The 25,810-nt window shown below is 41.0% G+C and overlaps 1 protein-coding gene across 4 annotated transcripts in view; it reads right to left on the bottom strand.

Moving 5' to 3' along the window:
* Positions 1-1,853: 1,853 nt before the first annotated feature.
* The window catches only part of LOC128324144 (uncharacterized), a 35,288-nt gene continuing 11,331 nt past the window's right edge, over positions 1,854-25,810 (bottom strand). For 2 of the 4 annotated variants that reach the window (XM_053248346.1, XM_053248348.1), the window contains 4 exons: positions 5,727-5,836; positions 5,511-5,633; positions 2,270-2,377; positions 1,854-2,136 (listed from right to left, as the gene is read on the bottom strand). In XM_053248346.1, the coding sequence (XP_053104321.1) occupies positions 1,961-2,136; positions 2,270-2,377; positions 5,511-5,633; positions 5,727-5,836 (517 nt within the window). In that variant the 3' untranslated portion in view covers positions 1,854-1,960. Of the gene's footprint in view, positions 2,137-2,269; positions 2,378-5,510; positions 5,634-5,726; positions 6,565-25,810 lie in introns of those variants that run through there. The other 2 variants (XM_053248345.1, XM_053248347.1) reach the window with 2 other exon arrangements.

Raw genomic sequence — 25,810 nt, 5'->3', positions numbered from 1 at the left:
AATGTGGGAAATAACCCTTACAACCCTTACAACCCATAGCTTTGGGGAGCTTTTCTAGAGCCATGGGTAGATGGCATAGGGAAAATATAAATTTTATGTTATTATTTTTTACTGTTATACATAGTAGTCCCCCCCCCAAGTGAGCAGATCTACATTGAGACCTTCTTTGATTAGCTCCTGCAAGATGAGAATTCCATCATAGTATCTCGAATTATAGGCTATAAAACTACAACCCTTAAAGCTACTGTCTGATGAAAATTTTATTACAAACTCTTGCAAACATGAGTCCCCCTTAAATTCCCAATCTTCCCCTTGGGGGCCCCACTTTTTCCAACCTTTCTGTCTCTCTTGATAGGCTTTAGCAGGCTCCACTATCTCCCCTTGAAAAGCCCTGGCATAAATATAGTTTGGCATGTGGACCCCATCCTGCCTGCCTGCATTCGCCGTCATAAAACACATATTTTATAGATAGCTCGGGGTACTGTAAACATGAAATGTAACACTCATGTTCTTCCCCATGGCAAAGGTACTCATAGCATACACGACACTGTTTTCCCCTAAAGGGGCATTCAACTTCATGATCTGCCTCGACATAATGGAAGCACTTATCACATAGTTCACGTGGGATGCATTCTACCCGCCCCACTGCAGAGAGCTTCTTATGCCTTCCTAGACATTCTTGTGATCTACGCTGCATCTTGCATTCAGGGCATCTGATTATTCACCCTGCACTTTTTACACATCCTGTTTCCAAACAGCGGTGGCACTTCATCAAGCAGTCATGACTGTGTGCATAGGGTGTGTAACAGACATAACAAAAATTTCTGGAGGCAAAAAACCCTTTGATGTTCTTAACCTCATAATAGTGAGCATTATGAAGTAACAGAAAACACGTTTTGAGGTATTTCTGTTCAGGAGTTTTTAAAACACTCCATCCAGAAGTTTCCCATTGTACAACCACAATATTGACCTTCATGTGAGTCTCTATGGTTTTCACATCTGCAAAAGACACTTCTTTTTGCTCACCCCACCCAAGATCCCTGTACAGTTTTTTTGCACCTTCTTTTATCTGTGTAGTGGTAGCTCTCTCATCTAGAACAGCCATGAGACTTGCTGAAAAGCAGAGTGCTGTATTAGGCATGGGTACATCTATCAGGTGCAGCCTCTTTTTCTGTATAATGCTGTTATAGGGTATTGATTTTATATGCCTGAGGCCGGCTCCTCGTGGGGGTGTAATGACAATCACAGACAGTGTTAATGCCCCATCAGCTAAAATTTGAGCATAACTTTGAAGCAAGTTAGACATAGCACTTAAGAAAGTTGCAGCATTCAGATGCCCTGCCTGCCTCCTTGCAGAGTAAAGGGGGTTTGAAATTCCTGGCCCTCACAATCTGAGCTGAACAAAGTCCCCTGGTTCTATATGGTTGTTTATATTGTCCAGAACCCTTTGAACAGCAGAATACATCCCCAATAATGCATCACGAAAGGAGTGTACTCTGTCCAAATTCACAAACCTGAATTCATAATACATTTCAATGCCATTAAAGCGTGCATAGTTCCTATTAGAATATCGAATAAACTGTAGATCCACGGGTGGGGGTTCTTCAGGACTGCCTGCTGATTCTTCAGAAGAGATTGGCTGGGAATCCACTACAGGGCCAGCATCAGATGCCATGCCTCCTTCTGAGGACCCATTGTGGGTACCACACTGCTCAGGGGCTGTAATCTGACAGCCGGCAACACTATGTGGCTCTACAGCGGGTTCAGACACCGTATCAGAATCAGGAGCATTCCTGGAACCCTCTTGTTGACTGGGTGACATGTTCCCTCCCCCCGCCTGTATGCAGACAGGGTAAGGTTGATCATTTTTATTTCTGTCTACAAAATCACACATTGTGGTTCCACATCTTATTAGAGCTTGCAGCTGATGTGTAATATCCCTAATCATGTCTTTTTCTTTTCAAATGATGCACGTTGCTTGTTCACGATGTTGCTCAGCCTCTGTCATGCGTTCTACGGCATCTGCCTTATCCCTTATTAATGTTTGCATGTATTCTGTAGCCTGCGCCATGCTGGCCAAGAACTCATTAGCATGGAGATTCAGCGCCTGCTCATCATGGACCCCAGGTTCATGTTCTGAAACAGATAAATCAGAGGCAGGGGTCATCAGGCATGTCTGGAGTAAAACTCACACTGCTAGGGGAGGTTTTGAACTCACAAACGTGTGTGTGTGTGTGTGTGTGTGTGATATGGTGTGGAAAGGACTTGCCAGGTTCTAGGCGGACCCTTCTGGGCTTCTTGTAGGGTGGCTGGCCCTCCACGTTGGAGCCTCCAGGTGTCTTGTTTTTGGGTTGCTGCTGTTCTTGGAATTCCACATCTGCAGACAAGGGAATCATATGGCATTATTAATATTTTTTTTTTTAAAAAAAATTATTTACAGTCATTGACCAAACAGAGAGTAAAAACCAGTAAACATTAAAATATGTGTATACATATATACAGTTTAAGATTGGGGTGATATCTCACTATACCTTTTAAAAGCAATATAACTAAACTTAGCTACAGGAATAGAAATTAAAGCATCTTTGTCTGAAAGCAGATGTTTTACAAGGTTAGCATCGGATTGATCTGCCAGTTTACATATTAGAGGAGCAATAAGGCGTTCCCTGGGATACAAATGAAGATTACAGTGGAGAAGGATATGTGCGACAGTTTCTGTATCTCCTGACCCACAACGGCAGTGTCGTTCTTCTAAAGGCACACCTTGAAACCTCCCAGCTAGAAGTGCGGATGGAAAGGAATTAACCCTTACTCTTGTGAATATCCATCGAAACTTAGAGAAAGTAATTGTCGACAGATATTTTGCGGGGGAAAGATCCATATTAGTTCTTATAGCTCTATCAAACTCTGGAAGCGCAGCCCAGTTTTCTTGGATCTCAATATCAACAAAGCGTTGTTTCACTACTCTTTTCGCGTTCACTAGACCCAATTCCAGCAGCTGGGCTGGGTCTAAGCCTAGAGAGGTGAGCTTCGTACTTACTGTAGTACACCATAATGGCTGGGGACTAACTGAAAGAAACTCAGGAATTAAACCAACTGGTTGCAGATGTATTTTCAACCAGAAATAAATAATCAATAGCCAGGCCTGAGATTCAATTTTTATGAAGCCAGCCTCTGTCCTTAAAGTCACATTTGCTGTACATTTTGGTGTACCAAATAAATTCCTCAAGAACCCTGATTGGGTTCTTTCCAAAGTGTCAAACCTTGAGTATGGACCTAGTTGTATGCCATACAATAATTGCGGAATGACCTTTGCAGTATAAAGCTTTAAGGCAGCTGGTAGGTAGCCTGCACCCTGAGTTCTGAAAAATCTTAAGATTGCTGCTGTGCTGCGTTTTGCCGAGTCTGTGACCATACTAATATGTGCTGATTTCCCAGCATTATGTTGAAAAATTACCCCCAGGTATTTTATTTGATTTACCTGTTCTAGTCGGTGTCCATCTAGCATCCATACAATTTTTTTAACTTTATTGGTGAAACACATGATTTTAGATTTGTCGTAATTAATCTGTAGATGCTCATCTCTGCAGTAAAGTGCTAAGGCATCTAACGCTCTTTTGAGCCCAACCCTGGTTTGAGATAGAATTACTGCGTCATTGGCATACATCAGGATTGGGATTTTCTTGTTGGCTAGTTTTGGTGTGTGTGTGTCAGATGTCTGCAAACACTTTATCAAATCGTTAATGCAAAGGTTGAATAGGTAAGGGGCTAGTACACACCCTTGTCGCACCCCTTTCCTAATGGGTACTAAGTTTGTAAGGTTACCAGCATGGTCTAAACGTACTCTTAAAAAGGAATTTTCGTGCATTTTGATGAGCAAGAGTAGAAGCCTTTGGTCCATAGAAGTAGCCGCCAATTTAGACCAAAGATGGCCTCTAGAAACTGTATCAAAAGCCATCTTAAGGTCTATAAAAGCGGCAAACAGGGGTCGCTTATTCCTTTTTACCTGTTTGTCCACAAGATGTTGTAATATTAGACAGTGGTCTAATCCAGATCTGTTAGCTCTAAATCCTGCCTGCTCATCCTCAATAATGCACTCCTGCTCCATCCAAGCACATAGTTTGACACATAAGTGCTTGGCATAAAGTTTACTTATGATATTTAAAAGGCTTATTGGTCTATAATTAAAGGGATCATCCCTTCTTTTCTTATGGATGGGAACCACAATCGCCATTCCCCAATCCTGGGGGAATTGTGCTGTTTGATCAATATGTGTGAAGAGAGCAGCCAGCACAGGAGCCCACCAATCTTTGTAGAGCTTCAGAAGTTCCAGTGGGATACAATCGTTTCCAGGTGCTTTCCCGCATTTCAGTTGCATGATTAATTGCTCTATCTCTTTAGTGGAGACCGGAGACCAGTGTGGTAATGAACCTATTTGAAGGGGGCCTTGGGGGGGAGATATCATTATAAAGTGCCCGAAAATGAGTTTCCCATAATTCTGGGGTTATTGAGCAGGCCTGAGTGGAGTGTATCTTATTATTTGCTATTGAAATTAGTCTCCAAAAGCTCATCGAGTCGTTGTTCTTCACTGCACTTATTAGAAGTGACCACTTCTTTTGTGTATCAGCCCTTTTTTTTAATCTAAGAAGGGCTTTATATTCCTTTTTCTTTTTCGATATTTCTATAACCAGGTCTGCAGAGGGATTAGAGCTAGCATGTTTTGAAAGAGTAACAAGATGTTTTTTAGCCCTAATACACTCATAATCGAACCATTTTTTAGGGCGGTAAGATTTTAGTTCTGATCTGACGTGGTCTGGTTTGGTTATTAAAGCTTTGATTGAGCAAATAAGGATCTCATAGTTCTTAGTGACACAATGGTCTCTATCCTGGTTGGTTAAAACACCGAGTAGATTCCTCCTAGTCACTTTGCCAGTCTCTGAGTTGATCCAATGAGAAAAGAGTTGATCCAATTTATAATTCCACCTAACTCTGCCACATTAATAAAATGATCCACAGAGCAAGTAAAAAGCTATACATAAATAAAATAAAAGAGTCAAAACATTTTTTATTTCTTTCTACTACCCTTACTCTTTGCTTTTCTCTTCAACCTATTTAGCCGTATGGGGGCAGATTCAGATACTTCTTTAGAAAAAAGTAGCGGGGGGAGATAGAATTAATCAGAGGTTTCCACATGCTGAGTTCATTTGCAAGGTTAGTTTAAAAAAAATTAAAATCTATTTTACTCTCTAGAGCATTCCCAGCAAGATTCTGCACCCCACCCTGGGTATTTGTCAGATCTACTGTGAACAACATAGGGCTGTATTAATCAATTTTAGGATGATATAGTACAGAGAGAGAGAAAAAAGCCCCTGTTCTTACCTATGTTATCATCACATCTCTGTCCTATGCCGCGTGCAATAGATAGATAGATAGATAGATATAGATAGTCTTACTCAGAAAATCCTTCAAACTATGTTCATCTAGATTTTATTTTTTTAAATGTATTTTACCAGGTACTGTGTTTCTAACTGCCTGAGTTGTGAGAACCTCCTCCTTTGGGATGAGATATGGGTCCAAAGCCTTTGAGAGCGAAAAAGTGGCTCTCCCAGCCTGACTGGGTTGAACAGGCCCTTCTGCAGAACATCAAATATAAATCAGACATGTATACATCTTCATAACATTTTTTCAAACAATCTAAAAAGAGAGAGAGTAGAAAATATTCATACCATTATCTTCAGAGGTCTCGAGGGCACTCAATTCTTCATCCCTAATGCTCATCATCTTTGGTGGAACCTCCTTCCTTCCTTCCTTCCTTCCTTCCTTCCTTCGGTGAGTGCTGTTGAATATACAAAAAGAGGCAAGGACATGTTCAGATAGATCCTCCCCAACCAGAACCATAAATGGCAACCAACGGAGTACCATCAAATTTATGCTCTGGCTAGGGAATGTATAGAACAGGCCTGTGGAAAACCAAAACCAGAGGGAATAGGCCCTTTGCTACTTAAAATGGAGGCCAATTTAAAGCCCCACATGGCTTCTCTACACCCTAACAGCCTGATAGATATTGAGAACTTTTTCACTGCCGTGATGGCTGCAGAATTTGAAGATGGAAAAATCAATAAGGGTAGACTTTTAACAATATTTCTCTTTGGTGGATTGCTTACAAAATGGCTATGAGCCTCAGTGAACCAGCAAATCAAGGACAGGATGGCCCTTTTTATTACAGATTATATTGTGAGGACTGGGTGGATTGAACATGTGTGCTGGGTGAGTGTATTTAATTTAAGCAAACATGATTGTGATTTGTGCATGCATGACCCTGTTTGTTTGTTTGTTTGTTTGTTTGTTTAGTTGCAGGAGAGTTGTTTTGCAGAGAACAGAATTCGCCCTCGGAATACTAGATTTCTACAGATCTTGAGGAATACATTAAAAATGCTATATATAATACCGCCTGTGTAAATATGTGCTTTAAGAATAAAATTTAAAAATAAAAATGTGAGTGCTTTAATTTTAAAAAGACCCTGTGGCTAAGATTTCCTACAGCTTGGGATGGTTGTGAATAGCTAACCCTTACCCATCAGAGAAAAAAATTAAGAAATTGCTAAAACTAGCAAAGAGGTTCAAATAGAAAAATAGATTTGCTTACATTGAAGAAGCACATAAACCTCCATTTAAAGAGGAAAAGAAATTGCTAAAACTAGCAAAGAATTTCAAATAGAAAAATATACAGTGGTCCCTCTACTTACGGAATTAATCCGTTCCGAATGCACATTTGTAAGTCGAAAAGTTCATAAGTCGAAAAGCGGTTTCCCATAGGAATGCATTGGGAACGGATTAATGCGTTCCGGAGCCTAGAAAAAAGACCCAGACCCCCAGTAAGGCTTGCAAACTGCACAGGAACATTTCTTTTCAAGAATAAACAGGCAGTAAACAGGCAGGCAAGTCAAGGAAACCGCATGTAAAATTCGTAAGTCAAGGAAACCGCATGTAAAATTCGTAAGTCGAGGAAACCCCATCTAAAAATTTGTAAGTCGAAAAAACCGCATCTAAAACCGGATCTAAAACTGCCGTTTGTAACTCAAAAAATACTTATGTCGAGTAGTTTGTAAGTCGAGGGACCACTGTATTTGCTTACATTGTAAAACCATATAAACCCTCCATTTAAACTATAAACAAGGGACCAATTTTAAATTAATACTTTCCATATTGTTTCTTTTTTAACTACAAATGGGAGTGTTATTCATACCTTGGCGTTCTTTTTCTGCTGCTCCTGCTGGAGTTTTCAGGATGAAAGAGGTGGATTTTCTGCCTCACAGTAATTTTATCAGTTTGACTCATGCATGGTCTCTGATTGCCTCATGCATGCTGATTGGCTCCTGCATGCTGGTGAGAGGTGGTGTCTGATCAACCCCTGCCTTATCTCTTCTGACTCATCTTTGCTTCTGCTGCCTTATCATCTGATGAACTCATCTTGCTGGATCAGGTCCCTCAGAAGAACCCCACCCTCCCTCCTTGTAAAATAAGATGGAAATAAGCTATCACCAACAAAAATAAATCAGACATTTATTTAGAGTCATGCCCGTTCTTATTTTTATGAAATGATACATAATAAAATAGCATTTAATAGAAAAACAGATGGAGTCTGAAGCTGTGTTTCTTCTGCATAGAGACCATGTTAAGGATGTGTTGACAAAAACAACACACCACAGGAATGCAGCTGTGTTAAATACTACATTTATACTTTTGCAAGGGAATTTATACAGCAACCTCCGGAACAAGAAATTGTCTGTACTCTCTTTTTTCGAGGACACAGTTCACAAAAGAGAGCATTCTGGAATCTTTCTGGTGTGGGATAGCTTCTAACACCACCTTCGGGTCATCAGAATCCTTAACACTGGTGATGAGATTTAGAATCTGATCAACTGTTTCACTAGTCAGCATTAGCATTTTCATACTATAACCAATTATAATGATTATGTGGAGCACTGCTTTCACACACATCCTTGAAGACAATATTCTAATGAATCTGGAAATATTTCTTTCAGTCCAGGTGACACATTCATGTGAGTCTTGACCCCCTGCTTGAACCATACACCCGTAGCATGAATCATGCATGTAATTCTTCAGACAGTATTTTAAAACTCCATATACCCCCACTCTCACGAGCCCCTTCATAGCAGACCTCCTTTTCCTTGCTGGTATGTAATCTGAATCATTCACTTGTAGTCCTAGGAAATTCTGCATAGTAACATGACTGGGTTGATGCATTCTCACAGCAGGAGGGTTCTGCAGGAGGGGAAGGTATGCTGTTATAACCTTTCTTTCTTTCTTTCTTTCTTTCTTTCTTTCTTTCTTTCTTTCTTTCGATATTCCGACCCAAATTCTTCATACGCACCCTGATATGCATGTTCTCGGGCTCTGTATAGTTCCACATTGCTAGAGGGTGTGTGTCAAGACATCGGTCCTCACCCTCCTGGAAAAAATAAAAGAACACAGTTTTAAGTTGCAGCCCTGAGGAACTCTCTCATACTCCCAGTCCTATAACACCAACACTCCTTATTTACCTGGGCTCCAAAAGGTTCTGCAGCTGCAGCCTCCAAGATTCCCTGCCAGATTTCATAAACTTCTTGGTCTTCTTCTTCAGGATGCTTGGCAGGTGGGAGTTTCTCATCATCAGAACTTGTTCTAATATACCGCTTTCTTAGGCTAGGCTTTACATCTGTTTGTTGTACAATAGTCTCCAAGGATCTCTCTGGGGAGCCCAAGGCAGGCGCGTAACAACAATCGGGCAAGGGGAGACAGTTGTCTGGGGGCCCCACTGCCTGGAGGGGCCCCCCAGAGGCACCTCACGTGACTCCCCATTGCCCCCTGCCCAGCCCCAAGGCCCCTCAGCCACTTGCCCTGTTCGCCGTCTCTCCAGCTTGTTCTCCTGGCTGGCAATCGAGGCAGCAGACAAGCTGCAAAGAGCTCCTTTTCTCCCGCCTCTCAGCTGATCAGTGGGTGGGCGGGGCTTCCACGGAGGCCTCCTGTAGGCCTCTGTGAAGCCTGAACTCCAGTAGGGCCCAAGCCAGCCAGGAAGAAGGAGGCAGCCAGAGTGGCCACCACTGTTCTCTGCAGCAGAACACCCCCTGCTGCCCTGCCGAACCCAGCATTTGCCAGGTAGAGTGTGAACTCCTTTTTGTGGTTTCCTCCCCCCCCCCGATATATAGGCATCTGCTTGCCATAGGGCTTTGATATGGGGGGGGGAGGGACTGAGAAGTCTCTGAATATTTATTTTTAAACAGCTTGGAAAATTTGCTGGCTTAAAAAAAACTATCTAAAAAGTCCTATAAGTGGCTTGTTTCATGGCAGAAAATTACAAAAACTTCTGGAACAAACAATATTATATTCATTCATTCATTCATTTATAAATGCACTTATGTTCAAGTTGTTTTGCAACCCAGAAGGTCTGAGTGAGAACTGTGAAGCATGTCTTGTGCTTTTATTTAATTTTATTTTTCTTGTGTGTGAACTGCTCCCCAATAACTTGCAGGGACTTCAGGGTAAATCTGGCCAACATGTGAATGCAGCACCTCTATTCCAGAGGAGATGTGTGTTAAAGGGCTTTAAAAGCCTCCTGTGAAAAACCTCCTGGAATCAAACTTGACTGAATTTGTTCAGAATTCTGAGAAAACAAACATAGGCTCACCCTGCATGGTTGAAAGTCTCCTTTGCTAATCTGCAGCGAGGGGGCCATTTTAATCATTCATCTTTCTAGTGTGTTCTAGGCATTAAAACTAAAACAAATGTATAGTACTCAATGTATATCACTATATATTGTGACGTGTGCGTGTGTGTATTCAGTGAAATATATTTCCAGGCAGCATACTTATTTTGGAATATCAGACTTAAATCCTTGGGGGCCTGGGGTGTGCGGAGGCCCTGGACTTTGAGTGGGGGGGGGCATTTTAAAATCTCGTCTCTGGGCCCACTCCAACCTTGCTACGCCCCTGGCCCAAGGATCTCTCTGGGGAGCCCATGGGGAGCTCAAACAGTGAGTCTGCAAAAAACAAAATGGCTCAGAGAGACACAGGCTATTCCTAAAGAATCAGGATGGCCAAGCATGTTCGTAGAGGGATCACTTGACCCCATTTCAGCCAATAAAGTTACACAAAATGGCTGCCCGACCATTATCACGCCTGCACACTTGGACCTTTCCAGGGTCTGAAACCTCTTCCCATTGGTCCAGGTTGGTTAGACATGTTCGTAGAGGGGTCACATGTCCACCTTGGGGACATGTCTGGACATATTCTGGGGGTAGGAGTGGAAGGGTGGGGGCCAAAATTCCAGGGTGAGGGTGTACCCCTACTTCTGACCCTTTCTTGCCATGTGGGGGGTCTCCTCTGACCATTTCCGCTGATGTATTTCTGCTGACGCATATCCGGTGATGTATTTCCGGTGACGTCAACGCATTTTGACAGCTGCATGCCCTGCTCCCTGTGACATCATTATGACGTCATCCTCCGGCCATGTACATTTGTTTGTAAACAAAAGCACATGGCTTTTGACAGCAGGTATGTACCTCTACTACTGATGTGTTTCCACTGTCAAAGAGCACTTCTGGATCTAGGGGAGAGTGGCAAAAATAGCTGCTGTCTTGCTTGGATGCGGGAAGGCGAGTGCATGGTTTTGTTAGAAGCACCCATGCACCATTAATCAGGATGTCAGCCAATGTTTTTTTTTTTTTAATTAATTTAGTTTTAGTTTTCCATTTTGAGAATAATCCAAGCTGGCTCTCTGATGTTTTCCCAGCCCCAAAAGATAATTACCAACTTTTTAGTAACTCCCATTCATTAGATTGGCATGCAGCAAGTGGACATAGCACAGAAGGCCTCTAGCACAAGCATCCAAAAAGAGTTAAAGGGAAGGCATCTAATGTCCTAAAAAGAACTGGTAGACAGTTATGTCTTCTTACTTTTCTGCCTGCCTGTTTGAGGAGAGATGAAGCTTGCATTTGAGAGGATGGGAGAGCAAGAAAGAGAATTAAGAAACATTGTCATTAAAGTATTTACCAACATGGCACCAAGACCAATCTCTCTCTTTCCTTCAGGTAGACAACAGCTTTAGAAGCACTGACCAGTTTCTCCCATGACACATCAGCATGAATGTGCTCAGTCTTTCTCCTTAGGCAGCATCTCTCTCTCTCTCTCTCTCTCTCTCTCTCTCTCTCTCTCTCTCTCTCTCTCTCTCTCTCAGCTGCACCACTTAGGGACAATGTTTTTCACAAACACAAGGCAGGCATATTCAAAGTATGTTTCCACAGTTTCTCTTATTGAGATTGGCATCAGCAGGGTGTGGACACAGTGACCACCAATGTCTCTCACATGGAAATGAACAACAGCATGTGGACAAAACAGCAGCAACTAAGCAGAAGAGGAGACACAGGAATACCTAAGTTATTATGAGTGTTTCTGTTTACAGTGAGTACCCCAGGGTGGTCTGGCACCAAAAGATGTAGAGATAATAGAGTTGGGCATAAGAGTGTTGGTAGCACCCCAGAGATGTTATGTTGGCAATTTAATCTGCTAGAAATGAGCACAGCTTGAGACAAACTGGCAAGCTTAAAGGTGGAAGAATTGTAGGCACTAGCATGATATTCGAGGTATAGTAGGGCTCTGCTTTCCATGGAAGTAGCAGATTAGGAAAGAGAGATCAGATGGCAGATATGCTATGAGAAAGAGAAGAAAGAAGATAAGGAAATTGACAGGGGGCAGCCAGCATTTGCACAGGAAGAACTGGGATCACAGTGCTAGTGTATGTGGAGCAGAATCTTCACCCTGGACTTGTCAGTGTGCCACTCATCCAAAGTCACAGGGCAGCTCAGACAGCCTCAACAATGTGGATTCTGTAGAATCCAGAGGAGAGAGTTGTGGTATGCAAGGGCAAGACAGTGGATTTGAATCAGGAATATTAACAGTTTAATGAGATAGATATTATTTACAGAGAGACGAGAGCAGTCTGCCTTCAGTTCTCTTACTGCTGTCTGTTTGTCAGCTCCACTTCTACTCCAGGACTGGAATAAAAGTAACTAAAGCACCATTCAAAATCTGGCCTGGATCAATGAACAGATTAACCAAAACACCGCAGACACTTACTAAGCATTGACTGGTCAAAGAAGCCTGGTGGTGGTCTGAGCTGTTAGAACTTGGTTATCAGTTCATTGAAATGATGATGAGCATACCTACTTGAGGCAAAGTGTTGAGAGTTCCAAAGGGATGGAAAAGCTGAATAGGATTAAGAATGTTCACATGTATAATTTAACATATTCCAGTAAACATTAGTAATATGCAGGAATCCAGACTTTCACCTATCATAAACCTCTGTATTTTGTTTCTCTCCCCACCCCCCAATGATTTTTCCTACCTGTTCCTTATCATTATAAATGCTGCATTGCAAAACCAAAACCTTTCAAAATAAAAAGTAACCCCTCCATACACAGAAAGAATGTTCATACTGGGGGGGAAGGAGGAAGTTAACTCCTAGAAGGATTCAGTGAGAAGAAAAATAGAGACATGCTTCTGAAATTCTTTTCATCCAAATTTATCCCTAGATGTCAGAATTCCAAATTACCTGGTCTCATTTCCAAAGCGGCACTGATGCATTAGGAATTCTTTCTTCCGTTTCATTTTTAGTTTGCATTTTGTACACAGCTCTGTGCATGTGCAATCTGCCAAAGCTTTTACCTCGTTTCTCTCCTCCCTCTGAGTTAACAATGTATACATGCACAAAAGCAATCCTTATGTGAATGCATGAGTGATTACTTCAATGTTCTTTTACTGACGTGCACATGCTTTTTGGGGCATGGATAAAACATCATCAAAAAGCAATCTGGGTGTTAATATATATGGTTATATCAAGAAAATTATTTGTGTGTGTTGTACTAACTTGCAGCAGTATGCTGGCCTATAACTAAAACACTTCACAAAAAGCATCTTGATGCAATCTCACACATGACCAAGATTTAAAACTGTTTCTGCCCCCTGCAGTGTTCTCAATGAACTTCAGTAATTTTGAGGAGGGGAAAAGTTGTAAATGAACTGAAGGAACTAAAAGCTATGGTAAACTGTGCATTCTTCAATTTAAAAGTTCTTCTAGTTCAAATGGAATTCAAGAGAACTGAAATATTGAGGAAAGTGAATTAGAGGAAAGGAAGAGAATGGGGAAATCCTCTCTTTCCTAAACAACAACAACAAGCATTTAGAAAAGCACTTCACAGTAGTGCAGACTAGGGATGTGCACAAACTAGTTTGTGCACTCCCAGGAGGCAGGGGGAGGGTTTCCTTTAAGGGGCAGGGAGGGTACCCTTACCTCTGTTGGGGGTCATTACTTATATAGCAGAGTATTTCAGGAGCTAACTCATTCCCATTACAGCAGATATTAACAGGGTCTCAGGGGCAACAACTTGTAGATGACAAGCATGGAGATTCATGTAAGGTTAAACGAATCTACTTTATTCAGAGTGCATGATGATAGAAAAGACCTATATCTAACAGCTGGCTACATGTTGGTCAGAGAGAAACCTATAGAAGCATAGTGCTGCTCACAGAAAGAGGAAGAAGCATTCTGGGGAGAAGAAGGAAATCACTCCCAGGAAGTTCCTGAGTACATTCTATCAATAGAGGAGTCATAGAGGCAGATATAAACAGGAAAGAGAAGGGACCCTAACTATCTCTACTCCCAATGCCCCTAGTGGTCATTAGGGTTACTGGTGTAAAAGGTTGATGCCATCTGGAGCTGAATCTGGAACAACCTCTCCAGCTTCTGAATCTGGAAAAACCTCTCCAGTGGCCGACATGAGTGCACATGGCACACATGTGCATGCACATTGGCCACCTCCAGTACAACACTGACCAGGGCTGCAAGGAGGAACGCTGCAGCTCTGCACTAGCGGTTTTCGGGAGAGCTCTAGTGGGGGGAAATCAGCAGGGGAGGTAAGGGCATCCTCCCTACCCCTTAAAGGAATCCCTGACTCCAAACTGGCTCAAATTCCAGACTTCCAAAATGGTTTGGCTCTCCCTAAAAGGAGCACTGAACCAATTTGCGCACATCCCTAGTGCAGACAGAAGAAAAGCTTGAGGAGCAACACCACAGGTACTTTTTGGGGGGTGGGAGAAAAGACACATTGAGGGGAGGAGATATGGGTTATTAAGTTTGATGGAGGTGGGAATTCAGTAAAATGAGTAGGGTACTCCTTAAATGTCTAGAGGGGGATCTGCACCCCTGGGACAATTGTGGGGTTTTTTTTGGGGGGGGGGTGTTTACTAATGGTTCATTGCCAGTTGACTGGAAGAAGCAGTTTGGGAGGAAATGCATGAAGGATGGAAGCCTAATTGGCAAACAGAAGCTGGAAGCAGCACCAGCTAATATTAGTCTTGCCAGAAGTTATGAGCACAGTGGCTTACAGATGTAGACCCTGCATGTCCCAGGGCCTTATCAAGGAAATGCCATCTAACTGTCAGGACTTGGTAGTGGCTTTATATTAATCAAGGCCGGACTATTAGAGGTGTTCATGAATCAGATTCTGCAATTCAATTTGAGTTCGAATCCAATAGCAGAATCACCAAATTGATTCTTTGAAAACAGCCCACTTGGCAAGCTCTCTCGATGAGGGAGTCACTCAGGCCTCACAGAGGCCAACTGCACTAGCACGGTGGCATCCAAAATGGCTGCCGTGCCTCAGTTTGAAGGCCCAAATGGGCTGCTGGCAGCAATAAGGGAGGCTGGCAGGGGGAGGGGGAACCTCCACGGACCCCCCACTGCCTCAAGGAACTCCTCTGAAGGGAGTAAATGATTTAATTTAAAAAAACTCACGACCCCCCCCGACCAAACCAAACCAAACCATGGGGCGGGGGGGGGGTGCCGGGCTGAAGTGGCTCGGTCAGGTTCGAGTCCAGTTTGGACTTGAACCGAACTGGGCCAGCCGGTTCCATGTACATCCCTACTACAGATTATCTTAAGTAGTAGATATTTGGAGGTGGAGTTTAAGAAATCTAGGAAGGTGCCTGAATCAGTGGTTGCTGGATATATTTATAGATATCTATTTTAATTTGCTCCTCCTCAACCAGCCTGAGCAGGCCCTGACTATTTTGGAGGGGCTGTGTTCATGATGGCATACTGATCTGCAATGCCATCTTCCTAGAATACCCCTCATCCAGTCTCCACTTCACTTGTATATTGGTCAGTACCCCAGCAAGGAAGAAGAAGAAATGAGAAACCAACACTTGATCTGTCGTAAACAGAGCTTGAATGAACCAAGGCAGTGTACATAGATATTAATTAATGCCTACATTGCTTTAGGCAGTGTCATGGGGCAACTTGAAAAGTTTGTTAATGAGATCAGGAAACTGGAAGCATATTGCTTGTCTCCCTTCCTAGATCTTTTGAAGGAGCCATATGTATGATAAGTAAGTTGACATTTTCGAGAGACTGCCTGGAATATTTATAACGAACTAGAGACACTGAATCCCAGACAGATCTCAGACAGCTGCTCACTTATTGATACAATAGTTTTAGCCACAAGTAATAAAAATTTCAGAAAACACTCAGCTACAGAAGGGTTTGCAATTACGTTTGACATTTCATTTTAGTTTATACCCCATGCCATGGACTTGCTTCTGTCAAACAGGCTTCTGAGAAAATTAGGGGGAAATAGATAAAATAAACCTTCAATTTCATGCCAAATGGTGGTGTGTTTGCATTTATTAGTTTAATAAATTAACCTAATTTAATTCAATTTATTAGGTTTAATAATTTAATAATTTACGTTATTACTTGCATGAACTGTCAAGTCTTGAAAGGTGGGGTGCACATTATTAAAATAAAATTAAACAATCTTCGAGACAAAGAAGAAATTTAGCATTCCCAAATAAAATGTCAAAAGAGATATTTAGAATTCCAAAATAAATTGTCAAAAGAGATATTTCCAAATCCAAACAGTAATAGCAAAATTCCTTAAACCTGGAGAGGTGTATTAACTTCAGTGGTATCACAACTGGATACTGAATGTAACAATATTAAAAGATCTAGTGAAGCCAGACTAGTGAAAGTATAGGGAATGGAAGGAACCAGGAAAAAATGAAGGACAATGCCGACTTCCTGCCTACCTGTAGAGGAGAGTAGACACAAACTGAGAGAGCTCTGTGAACATGTTTATCTTAAATAAAAAATATAAAGTTTGTTTGAAAGACACTGGCTGCCTTTGGACATAACTTCAAATTTCAGGCAAACTCACCTCAAGTTTGCCCCCTGTGTTGTTTGTGTAGGGGAGGAATGGTAGTTCAGTCCCCAAATAGCAAAGAAAAACCAGTTTGGTGAGGAAGCAGCAAAGCAAGAGGTCTTGAGACAGTTATTCAAGAACTACAGGGATTTGTTTAAAGAAAAGCTTACAAACACATGTGAAAGAGCCTGTAGCATATTTCAGCTGTAGCTCAGCTGTAACTCTTGTGGTCACTAGGACACATTGCAGCTGAGAGCGGATGCTGCCAGGGTCCTAGCTCCAATACGCCTTCTCATTGGCTCGTGCTGCTGTCTGTAGATCCTAACTTCTCCCTTGAGGTTTTGGAATGATCCCTTAGCTAGCACAGCTGCTATCATTTGTTCACTTGGACAATACATCAATTTTACAAGTCCCTTTTCTTGTGCATCCCACACATAATGATATTTTGTTTCAGTGTGTTTTGTTCTAAATTCAATTTTCTCCATATGTGAGATCTGGATGCCGCTTTGATTATCCTCAAACATCTCAGTGGGTTTTGGGAGGAGAGCTGGCCTTGTGGTAGCAAGCATGATTTGTCCCCTTAGCTAAGCAGGGTCTGCCCTGGTTGCATATGAAAGGGAGACTTGATGTGTGAGCACTGCAAGATATTCCCCTCAGGGGATGGAGCCGCTCTGGGAAGAGCAGAAGGTTTCAAGTTCCCTCCCTGGCTTCTCCAAGATAGGACTGAGAGAGATTCCTGCCTGAAACCTTGGAGAAGCCTCTGCCAGTCTGTGAAGGCAATACTGAGCTAGATAGACCAATGGTCTGACTCAGTATATGGCAGTTTCCTATGTTCCTATCTTGAAATTCAACATTAGCTTGTGCAGCCATGCAACCTGTTGACATGCTTGAGTGGCAGATACATATTCTGCCTCAGTAGATGAGAGAGCAACTATTGATTGCTTGCAGCTATGCCAACTGACTGCTCCACCACCATAAAAGAATATATAACTGGTTGACTTCTGATCTGTTTGATCCTCAGCCCAGTTTGCATCCATAAAACCTACTAATTTGTTTCTGCTTCTTGCAGGCAACTTTAATTTTAGATGGATTGTCCCTTTTAGATAGCTGCTTAGTCTCTTTACTGCAGACCAGTCATCATTGCTGGGTGTGCTTATTACTTTCCTACTCAAGATTCCCACAGATGCAGCTATATCTGGTCTTGTTATCATAGCTACATATAAAGGTTTTCCAATAGCTGACCTGTACTCACTTTTGTCTGGCAGTTCACTCTCCTCCTTCTGTTTTAGGTAACCTGTTTCCATAGGTGTAGTTGTTTCTTTGGTCTCTATAAGTCCCTCTGTAAGTCTTTGGCCTCTGTAAGTTACAGCTGAGCTACAGCTGAAATAAATACTCTAATAAATCATTTATTTTCTGTTTTTGGTTAAGCAAATAGTTTCCATCCTCTTCTCTCCCTATGTGTATCCCAAGACAGTGTCAGTCAGTCAGTCAGTCAATCTTTATTCGGTCAGTTGACCAGAAAAACAAACAAATAAATAAAACAGCACAAATTGCGAGATACATTCAAACAATCCCACAGATCCCACCACGCACCAGGGAACTCAGAATTCTACTAGCAATGTATGAGATACTAGAGTCTTTATCTTCAAGTAAGAAGTTCACTAACAAATCATTAGAAATACAAGAACAACCAAGACACCAGAGCACAGAGACAGCAAAGGTGCAATTAAACACTTCCTAACACCTTTATAGAATTCACAATAAAGTAAAACATGAGCAACCATCTCGATCTCATTAGCATTACAGGGGCATAATCGCTCCTCTATCAGCCACTGATGGAATCTGCCATAAAGTAAAACAGATGGCAAGGCATTAAAGTGAGCTCTAGAGAAGACCCAATGAAACTTAGAAAAGGTGTTAGTGGATAAATATGGGGCAGTAGAAAATCCTGTCCATGATTTTAAGGGCCTATATTATTATTATTATTATTATTATTATTATTATTATTATTAATTCAATTTCTATACCGCCCTTCCAAAAATGGCTCAGGGCGGTTTACACAGAAAGATAATACATGAATAGATGGCTTCCTGTCCCGAAAGGGCTCACATTCTTTAAAAAAAAAACACAAGATAGACACCAGCAACAGTCACTGGAGGTACTGTGCTGGAGGTAGATAGGGCCAGTTACTCTCCCCCTGCTAAATAAAGAGAATCACCATGGTAAAAGGTGCCTCTTTGCCCAGTTAGCAGGTCTATATAGGTTTGGAAGGAGACCTATCTTATTCTGTAGTTCAGTGTTGAGAAGGTGTTGGCATACCAGAGCCTTTGCTCTCCGAAGACCCAGCTCCAGCAGGTGTTCAGGATCTAAACCTGTTGGAAACAATTTATTAATTACCCCCTCAGACCAGGTAGGCTGGGGGAAAATAGAAAGGAAATAAGGTATTAGGCATGCCGACTGCAAGTGAATCTTCAACCAATAGTTAATGATCATCCTCCAGGCCCTGGTTTCCACCTTTGGAAGCCCTGCCTCTTGCCGCAGCACTGCATTAGCAGTATATTTGGGAGTATTAAACAGGGCTCTGAGAAAACCCGATTGAATTCTTTCTAAAATGGTACAATTATTATAAGGGCCCAATTGGGCTCCATAAGTGAGTTGTGACAGGGATTTAACTATTAACAATCTGATGGCCCCTGGGGTAAAACCACCATCTTTAGTTCTAAAGAATCTAAGTATAGCAGCAGAGCTCCTTTGAGCGGAATTAGCTGCTGATTGAATATGGGCAGTCAATTTCCCATTGTATTGGAAAACTACGCCCAGATACTTAAAACATTTCATCTGATCGATTTTATGACCATCAACCTGCCAAACTGAGCTTTTAAATCTGTTGTTAAAACACATTATTTTAGTTTTGGCATAACTGATAATCAAGCGCTCTTCATGGCAATGGTGGGCAAAGGTTCTTAGAGCTCATTTAAGTCTGATCTTAGTCTGTGATAAAATTGCCACATCATCTGCATACATAAGAATTGGTAGTTTCCCCCCTGCTAAATTAGGTGCATGAGTGTCTGTGAGCTGAAGGCATTTAATAAGTGAATCAATATAAATATTAAATAAAAAGGGAGCCAGAAGGCAACCTTGTTTCACACCTTTCTGTGCAGAAATTACATTTGACAGATGGCCTCATGGCTAAATCTTACTCGAAGACTTGTATTCTCATGAAGTTTACCCAAGACAGTGTGAAATAGGCCCAAATTCTTTTACTTCTCTCTCACTATTCAGATGCTTTATTATTTCAAGCCTGTCCTCTGTTTTCATAACAAATCATCAGATCATCAACAAAAGTAAGTATATCGGTCCATCTGTTGTCTTTGAGCCTCGAGTACAGGCAAGGGCCAGCCTTTCCTTGGGTAAATCCCTCATTGTCTAGCAACTGGTTTAATTTGACATTTCAAGCTCTTAAGCCTGCTTTAGTCCATAAATACTTTTTTGCAACTTACATACAAGTTTTTCTTTACCAAGTTCTAATTATCCTGGAGGCTATACTATATAAATATCTCTTTGATGTCTCCATGAAGAAATGCAGTTTTCATATCTATGTGATCCACTTGACTTTTCTTTGCTGCTGCAATGCTTAGGAGTGTCCTTACTGAGGCGTGTTTTTATAACGGGAGCAAATGTCTTGCCATAGTCTTCCCCATATATTTAAAAGAATCCTTTTGCCACCAGTCTCACTTTGTAATGCTGGACATCTCCTTCTGCATTTTGCTTAATTTTAAAAACCCACTTACACCCCACAGTCTTTCTTCCCTCAAGTAGCTCTGAGTGTCCATGTGCTATTTTTGTGCAATAATTCCATTTCTTCTTTTGCATCTCCTTTCAGTTTTGTGCTTCGGTTGCAGGTAAGTTATCAATTTCTTTCCACATGCTTGGTTCTTGAAACCTTTCTCCCACTGCAATGTAGGAAAGTTTCTTAGGCAGAACTCCTTTATTTTGTTGTGTTGAATACCACAACCTTTGTTTGGCATTAACATCCTCTTCTGCTGAATCACCGCCAGGTGTAAAACATACAATGGATCCTTCCTTTTAGTCATATTGCCTTGATTTCTTCTCCAGCTGAAAATTGGGCTCTATGTTTGGCACTTCACTAGTGGTTGGTATTTCATTTTCACTGAAGTATGCTATATTGCATATTTTAATTGTTTCTGTGGCAACATAAAAAACCTTATATCCATTAGCCAACAAGTATTCCTTCCTCAGATCTACAGCTGAGTTTGGTTCTTTTGGCTTTGGGTACATAGGTGTATGCTTTAGACCCAAACCTTCTTATATGACTCAAAGTGGACTTGTTGCCATGCCATAACTCATGTGGCGTTGTTCCTGTGGCCTTTATTGGCAATCTGCTTTTCAGGTAAGTAGCAGTCATCACTGCCTCTCCCCAGAATGTAGTAGCCAAACCAGCATCTACAAGCATGCATCTGATCATTTCCATAAGAGAATGGTTCTTTCTTTCCACCACTCTATTTGCTCTGGAGTATAAGGAACAGTATTAGAAAAAGGAGTTACAGTAGAAAAAGTATTGATGCTTTTGAATTTTGGTGCTGGAGAAGACTTTTGAGGATACCAGGGACAGCCAGGAAAACAAACAAATGGATCATAGAACAAATCAATCCAGAATTTTCACTCGAGGAGCAAATGATCAGGCTCAAACCATCATACTTCAGACACATTATGCAAAAACCCAGCTCCCTTGAGAGGCCCATAATGCTGGGAAAAGTTGAAGGAAAGAGAAGAGGATGACCAGCAACAAGGTGGATGGATTCAATTATGACAGCAATGAATGCTCCACTAAGAGACCTTAAAGGCCAAGTTGAAGACAGATCATCCTGGAGAGAATATATCTGTGTAGTCGCTAAGAGTTGACACCAACTTGACGGCACTTAATCAATCAATCAATCAATCAATCAGGAACAGTCTTTTGATGTTCAGTGCCCTCTTCTTTTAGGAATCGTATGACATCATTCTCAGTGTACTTGCCACCATTGTCAGTGCGGAGGATCTGGCTTTCTCCCAAACTTGTTGCTGACTCTTTCAACGTATTCTTTTAGTCTTTCTAGTACTTGTTCCTTTTAGGTATGTATATGTGTATCTAGAATAGTCATCAATGATAGTAAGAACATATTTATTCCCTCCTGATGTATCAACTTGCATAGGTCCACGAACATCACTATGAATCAGATCCAAAGGATGCTGTGTTTCTCTTTCTTTGCATGCAAGAAAAGCAGGCCGTGTTGCCTTTGCTCTTATACGGCATGTACACTTTGATTCAGTGCAGCATGGGGCTATTTTTAGAGCCTTCACCAAATCCAGCTTTTCAGCCTGACATATCGTTTTGGCATCTCTATGGCCTAACCTTCTGTGCCACAAATTCAGACATCCTTTGTGTGTGCATCCCTTCATAGTTTTGGTCTTTTCAGTCACAAATTCTACTTCAAACAATCCATCATCTTTCATAATCTATTCCTGTTTATGAGGAATGAAACAGTGCCTTCCTTTAAATTTTACTTGGCAGCCCCTTTCTGTAGCATACAGACATCAGACTTGTTTCTAGAGTAGGCACATACAAAGCTTCTTCAATCGTTAATCCAGTGGTTTTTCCTTTCTGCAGTTTGCAGAGCAACTGTGAAAATCCTTTCCCTTCTGCATACATCAGTCTTCCATCTGCCAAAGATATAGGGAATTTTATAACTTGTATCTAGGTTTATAAATCTCTCCCTGTCTCTAACCAGGTTGCTCATAGCACCTGAGTCAATGCACATGCCACAGCTTCATTTCTCAGACTTTGCTTCCAAAACTTTATCTGTCCTTGCAAGGTATATCTCTTGCTTATTAGCTGTAGTCCCTGATCACTTGTAAGTTCTGTACTCTATATTCCCAGATGACTCACTCTCTTTGCAACTTTGTTTTGCTTGCCTTTTTCCTACAAACTCTTTATTCTTGAGACATTTATTCTGCAAGTGTTTGGGGCTTCCAGAAATAAAGCATTTCTTATTTCTTTACAAGGTTCTAGATGCATTTTCTTCACTTTCTTTTGGTTGCCTATCATCCCTGTTGTGCAAAACAAAGTCTCTACAGTTACTTACAAATTGTAAGTCTGTATCCTCCTTGATTTCCAAGGCACTAGTCACACTATCAGAGTAATGTGGCAAACTAATCAACAGTGATCCTATCAAAACTGCATCTGTCATGATTACTTCTTGAGTTTGCAGTTGCCTGGATATTCTGACATTTCATTTATGTGCTTGGACAGAGTTTCTCTTTCTCCAAGTCTTTTATTGCTCAGTTTTCTTACTAGATGCACTTTGGAAACCACAGACTTCTTTTTATATAATCCCTTCACAATTTCCCATATATTGTTTGTATTTTCTTTGTCTCTTAGATGCACTAAGATTGGGTTACTCACCACCAAGCAAATCATTCCTGATGCCTTTTCATCTGCTTTGTCCCATTCTTTCTGCTCCATTCCTGCATCTGCAGGATGCTGGGTGTGCAGAACACTTCCAAGTCCATGACTTTTGAGGAGCATCTCCATCTTGAAAGACCAGAGCTCATACTTAGGACCTTGCAACTTTTCAATCATCTGGAATCCTTGTGCTGTCTCCATTTCCAAAGCTTTTCTCTTTGCTTTGCTTTCTATTTAATTCTCTTTGTAGAGAGTGTTGACCAGGCCTTGGGCTGATAAATTTGGTTTCTCTGTTGCAAATATTTATGAGAGCAAAATACAGCTATCAGTCTGAAGCTTCTAGAGAACAATTGTCTGGACAACATTTTCCCATCTTAAAAATCTCAAATGTGAAATTGTTCATCCTTTAGCTAAAAATTATTGTTAAGCTTCTTTTTTGGGCGGGGGGAGGGTTGTATTGTTGTACACTGCCTCACGTATCAGATGGAAAGATGGTAAATAAATTGTTGAAAAACAAATCTATAACCATTTTTCAAAAGGATCCAGGCAGGCAACAAAAATATCAATTGCCCAAACATGCAAAAACAAAAAAACCCAAGCAAAAATGCATGTTCTACATTGCACTTGGTGGTGTTTAGAATCTGAGACATGATCAAATTGACTACCTGTGAGACATTAAAGTAGGGATTTCTAAACTTTCTAAAGAAGTGCAGTGCTATTTCAAACCTTTAGCTCACCATAGAGTTTTTATGTATGTATGCATACATAAATTCAAATGTTACATTTATGAGAGAGGCTACTCCCATCACAGGCTTACATCCAGACTAAGTTACTCATGAGTATTCCCACTAAAATAAACTTTTTGAAGTAAACTTGTCCTATTAATTGCAAGTTTGCATATGAGCAGCATGGGGAGGCAGGAGGGGTATAAAACGTGCCTTTGGTATATTATCTGATTTCTGTAGGGAGGAATCCATTGAGGTCAATTATCACAAAACAAAAATCTTAGTGTTCGCCAAACATCCAAGATATCACAATTGGGTTATGCAGGAGCACAAAATCGAGCAGCTCAACTCGTGTAAATATCTTGGAGTTGTTTTCCAGTCTTCTGGCTCACATAATGCCACTTAAATTTGTCCATACAAAATGCTCAAATTTCTACAAATAAAATCAAATCATTACATTTTACAAGAGGGGCCTCATTTATCCCAGCGGCGATTAAGTTATTTGTTGCTAAAGTCTATCCTTTTTTTTTTATGGTGCCCAATTGAGGCCTCCTACTAATTTTGGCCTGCTGGAAGCTGTACAGTCTAAATTTATTAGAGCTATTCTTCAAGTTCCCCGGTGCCTTCCCAACTCTCTTACCAGACGGGAAGTTGGTCTCGCTAGGGTTGAATCGGGTTACTGGACCTGTATTATAAATTTTTGGTTAAAACTGGTTTTTGCCAATGTAGGCCTGGCTTCCTTGGTAATGATTGATGACTTTAATTATAAGTGGAAGACCTTGGTTAAAAAATAAACTTCTTCAATTTGGGTTCTCCCATGAGGAAATTCTTAGATTAGGACATGATCAGGCCTGGCAGGTTATTAAGCAGCGTATTGCTGATACAGAATTACAAGTGGATACAGCCTGTCTAAGGAGTGGTATTTATCTGGGGAAATAACTTTTTAATTTCAAACCAGCACCATATTTAGATAATATTCTTATCCCTAAATTTAGGCATCCATTTACTCTTGCCCGCCTAAACACCCTTCTGACGGCAGTTAGGGATGGTAGATATAAAGGGATTCCATTTAATTTAAGAATTTTTCCCCTGTGGAATAGGTGCTATAGAAACTACCCCTCATGTTATTTTATATTGTAAGTTTTATAGTGATGCTCGTTTAAAACTAATTTCTCCTCTTTTGGGGAAGTTTCCAGGTCACGCTGATGAATTTTATTTAGGGTTTTTGTTATCTAACTTTTGTAAAGAGATCACTTCCAATGTGGCTAGGTTTTGCTACATTGTATTATATGCTCTAGTCTTATGTAATGTCTATTGTTGTACAGTCTGATCTACGATCATAATAAAGTTTATCTATCTATCTACCCTCTGGGATTCTTTCAAGTACTGCTAGGAGTACTAATACCCCCTGTTCTGAACCCCAGCATTAAAGAAAGAAAGACAGATAGGTAGTTTGTTTCTATGGAAGTGGATTTATTTCGAATGTCTGGAATGATACAGGCTGACATCCTGACTATCAAAATGTATATTAGCAAAGGAGGCATGAGGGCTGTGTGACCCTCAAGGACAGATTTTGGGATGGCACAGAGTGCTTCAGTGGGAAGGGGATCTCAGCAAAAATCTCATCCCCCAGTGCAAGCACCCATGCTGCTTTAGTCTGGAATTCAGCACCTGCGTGCACATTTCCTTTGCTGCATGTGCACGGTTATCTGGGATGTTAGCTGTTGTACTGACAGTTTGTGGGCCTTATTGAAACTGTTATCAATTGTAGTAATTATGGTTTGCTTCATAATTTGCTTTATCATTGTTTTGTATTTTACAAGTATAAAAAAGGGGGGAGTTCAGTTTTGTATTCTTTTTTAAAAATTTCCACTATTTTTTAATTATGTCTATATATTTCTTTTCGTGACCTCTCATTTAGTACTTGAAATGGTAATCCATCATATCTTAGACTTGTTTTTCTTGTGATGTATTTTTTGCTTTATGTATTTTCTTTTGCAGGTTCTGTCACAAACATCTGGATGATGCCTATATCATTTGCCATTAGTAATGTTTGCCAAGACTGACTGCAGTCAGCATCTAAATAGGATGCTTCTCATTAGTTTCCTTCCATGTTTCCATTCAAATATAATTAAACTTTTAATCCTAAAGTGCTCCGACCATTAGTGGAATGATTTATAATGAATGCTACTACTGCTGTTTTTAATGTGATGTTCCTAGCTGCCTTCCTAGTATTTGAATATTAAACGGGGGTGGGAGGGGGAAGGGTGGCCTCAAGGGAATAAGAGAGCACTGGGAATTCATAATAATAAGAAATAATAAGAAATATAGAATTCATCTATATTCTCTGTCTAGCTTACTACTTTC

Source organism: Hemicordylus capensis, chromosome 4 (genome assembly GCF_027244095.1).
Source record: "Hemicordylus capensis ecotype Gifberg chromosome 4, rHemCap1.1.pri, whole genome shotgun sequence".
Classification (NCBI taxonomy): Eukaryota; Metazoa; Chordata; class Lepidosauria; order Squamata; family Cordylidae; genus Hemicordylus; species Hemicordylus capensis.
This window is presented reverse-complemented; position numbering and strand designations above follow the sequence as displayed.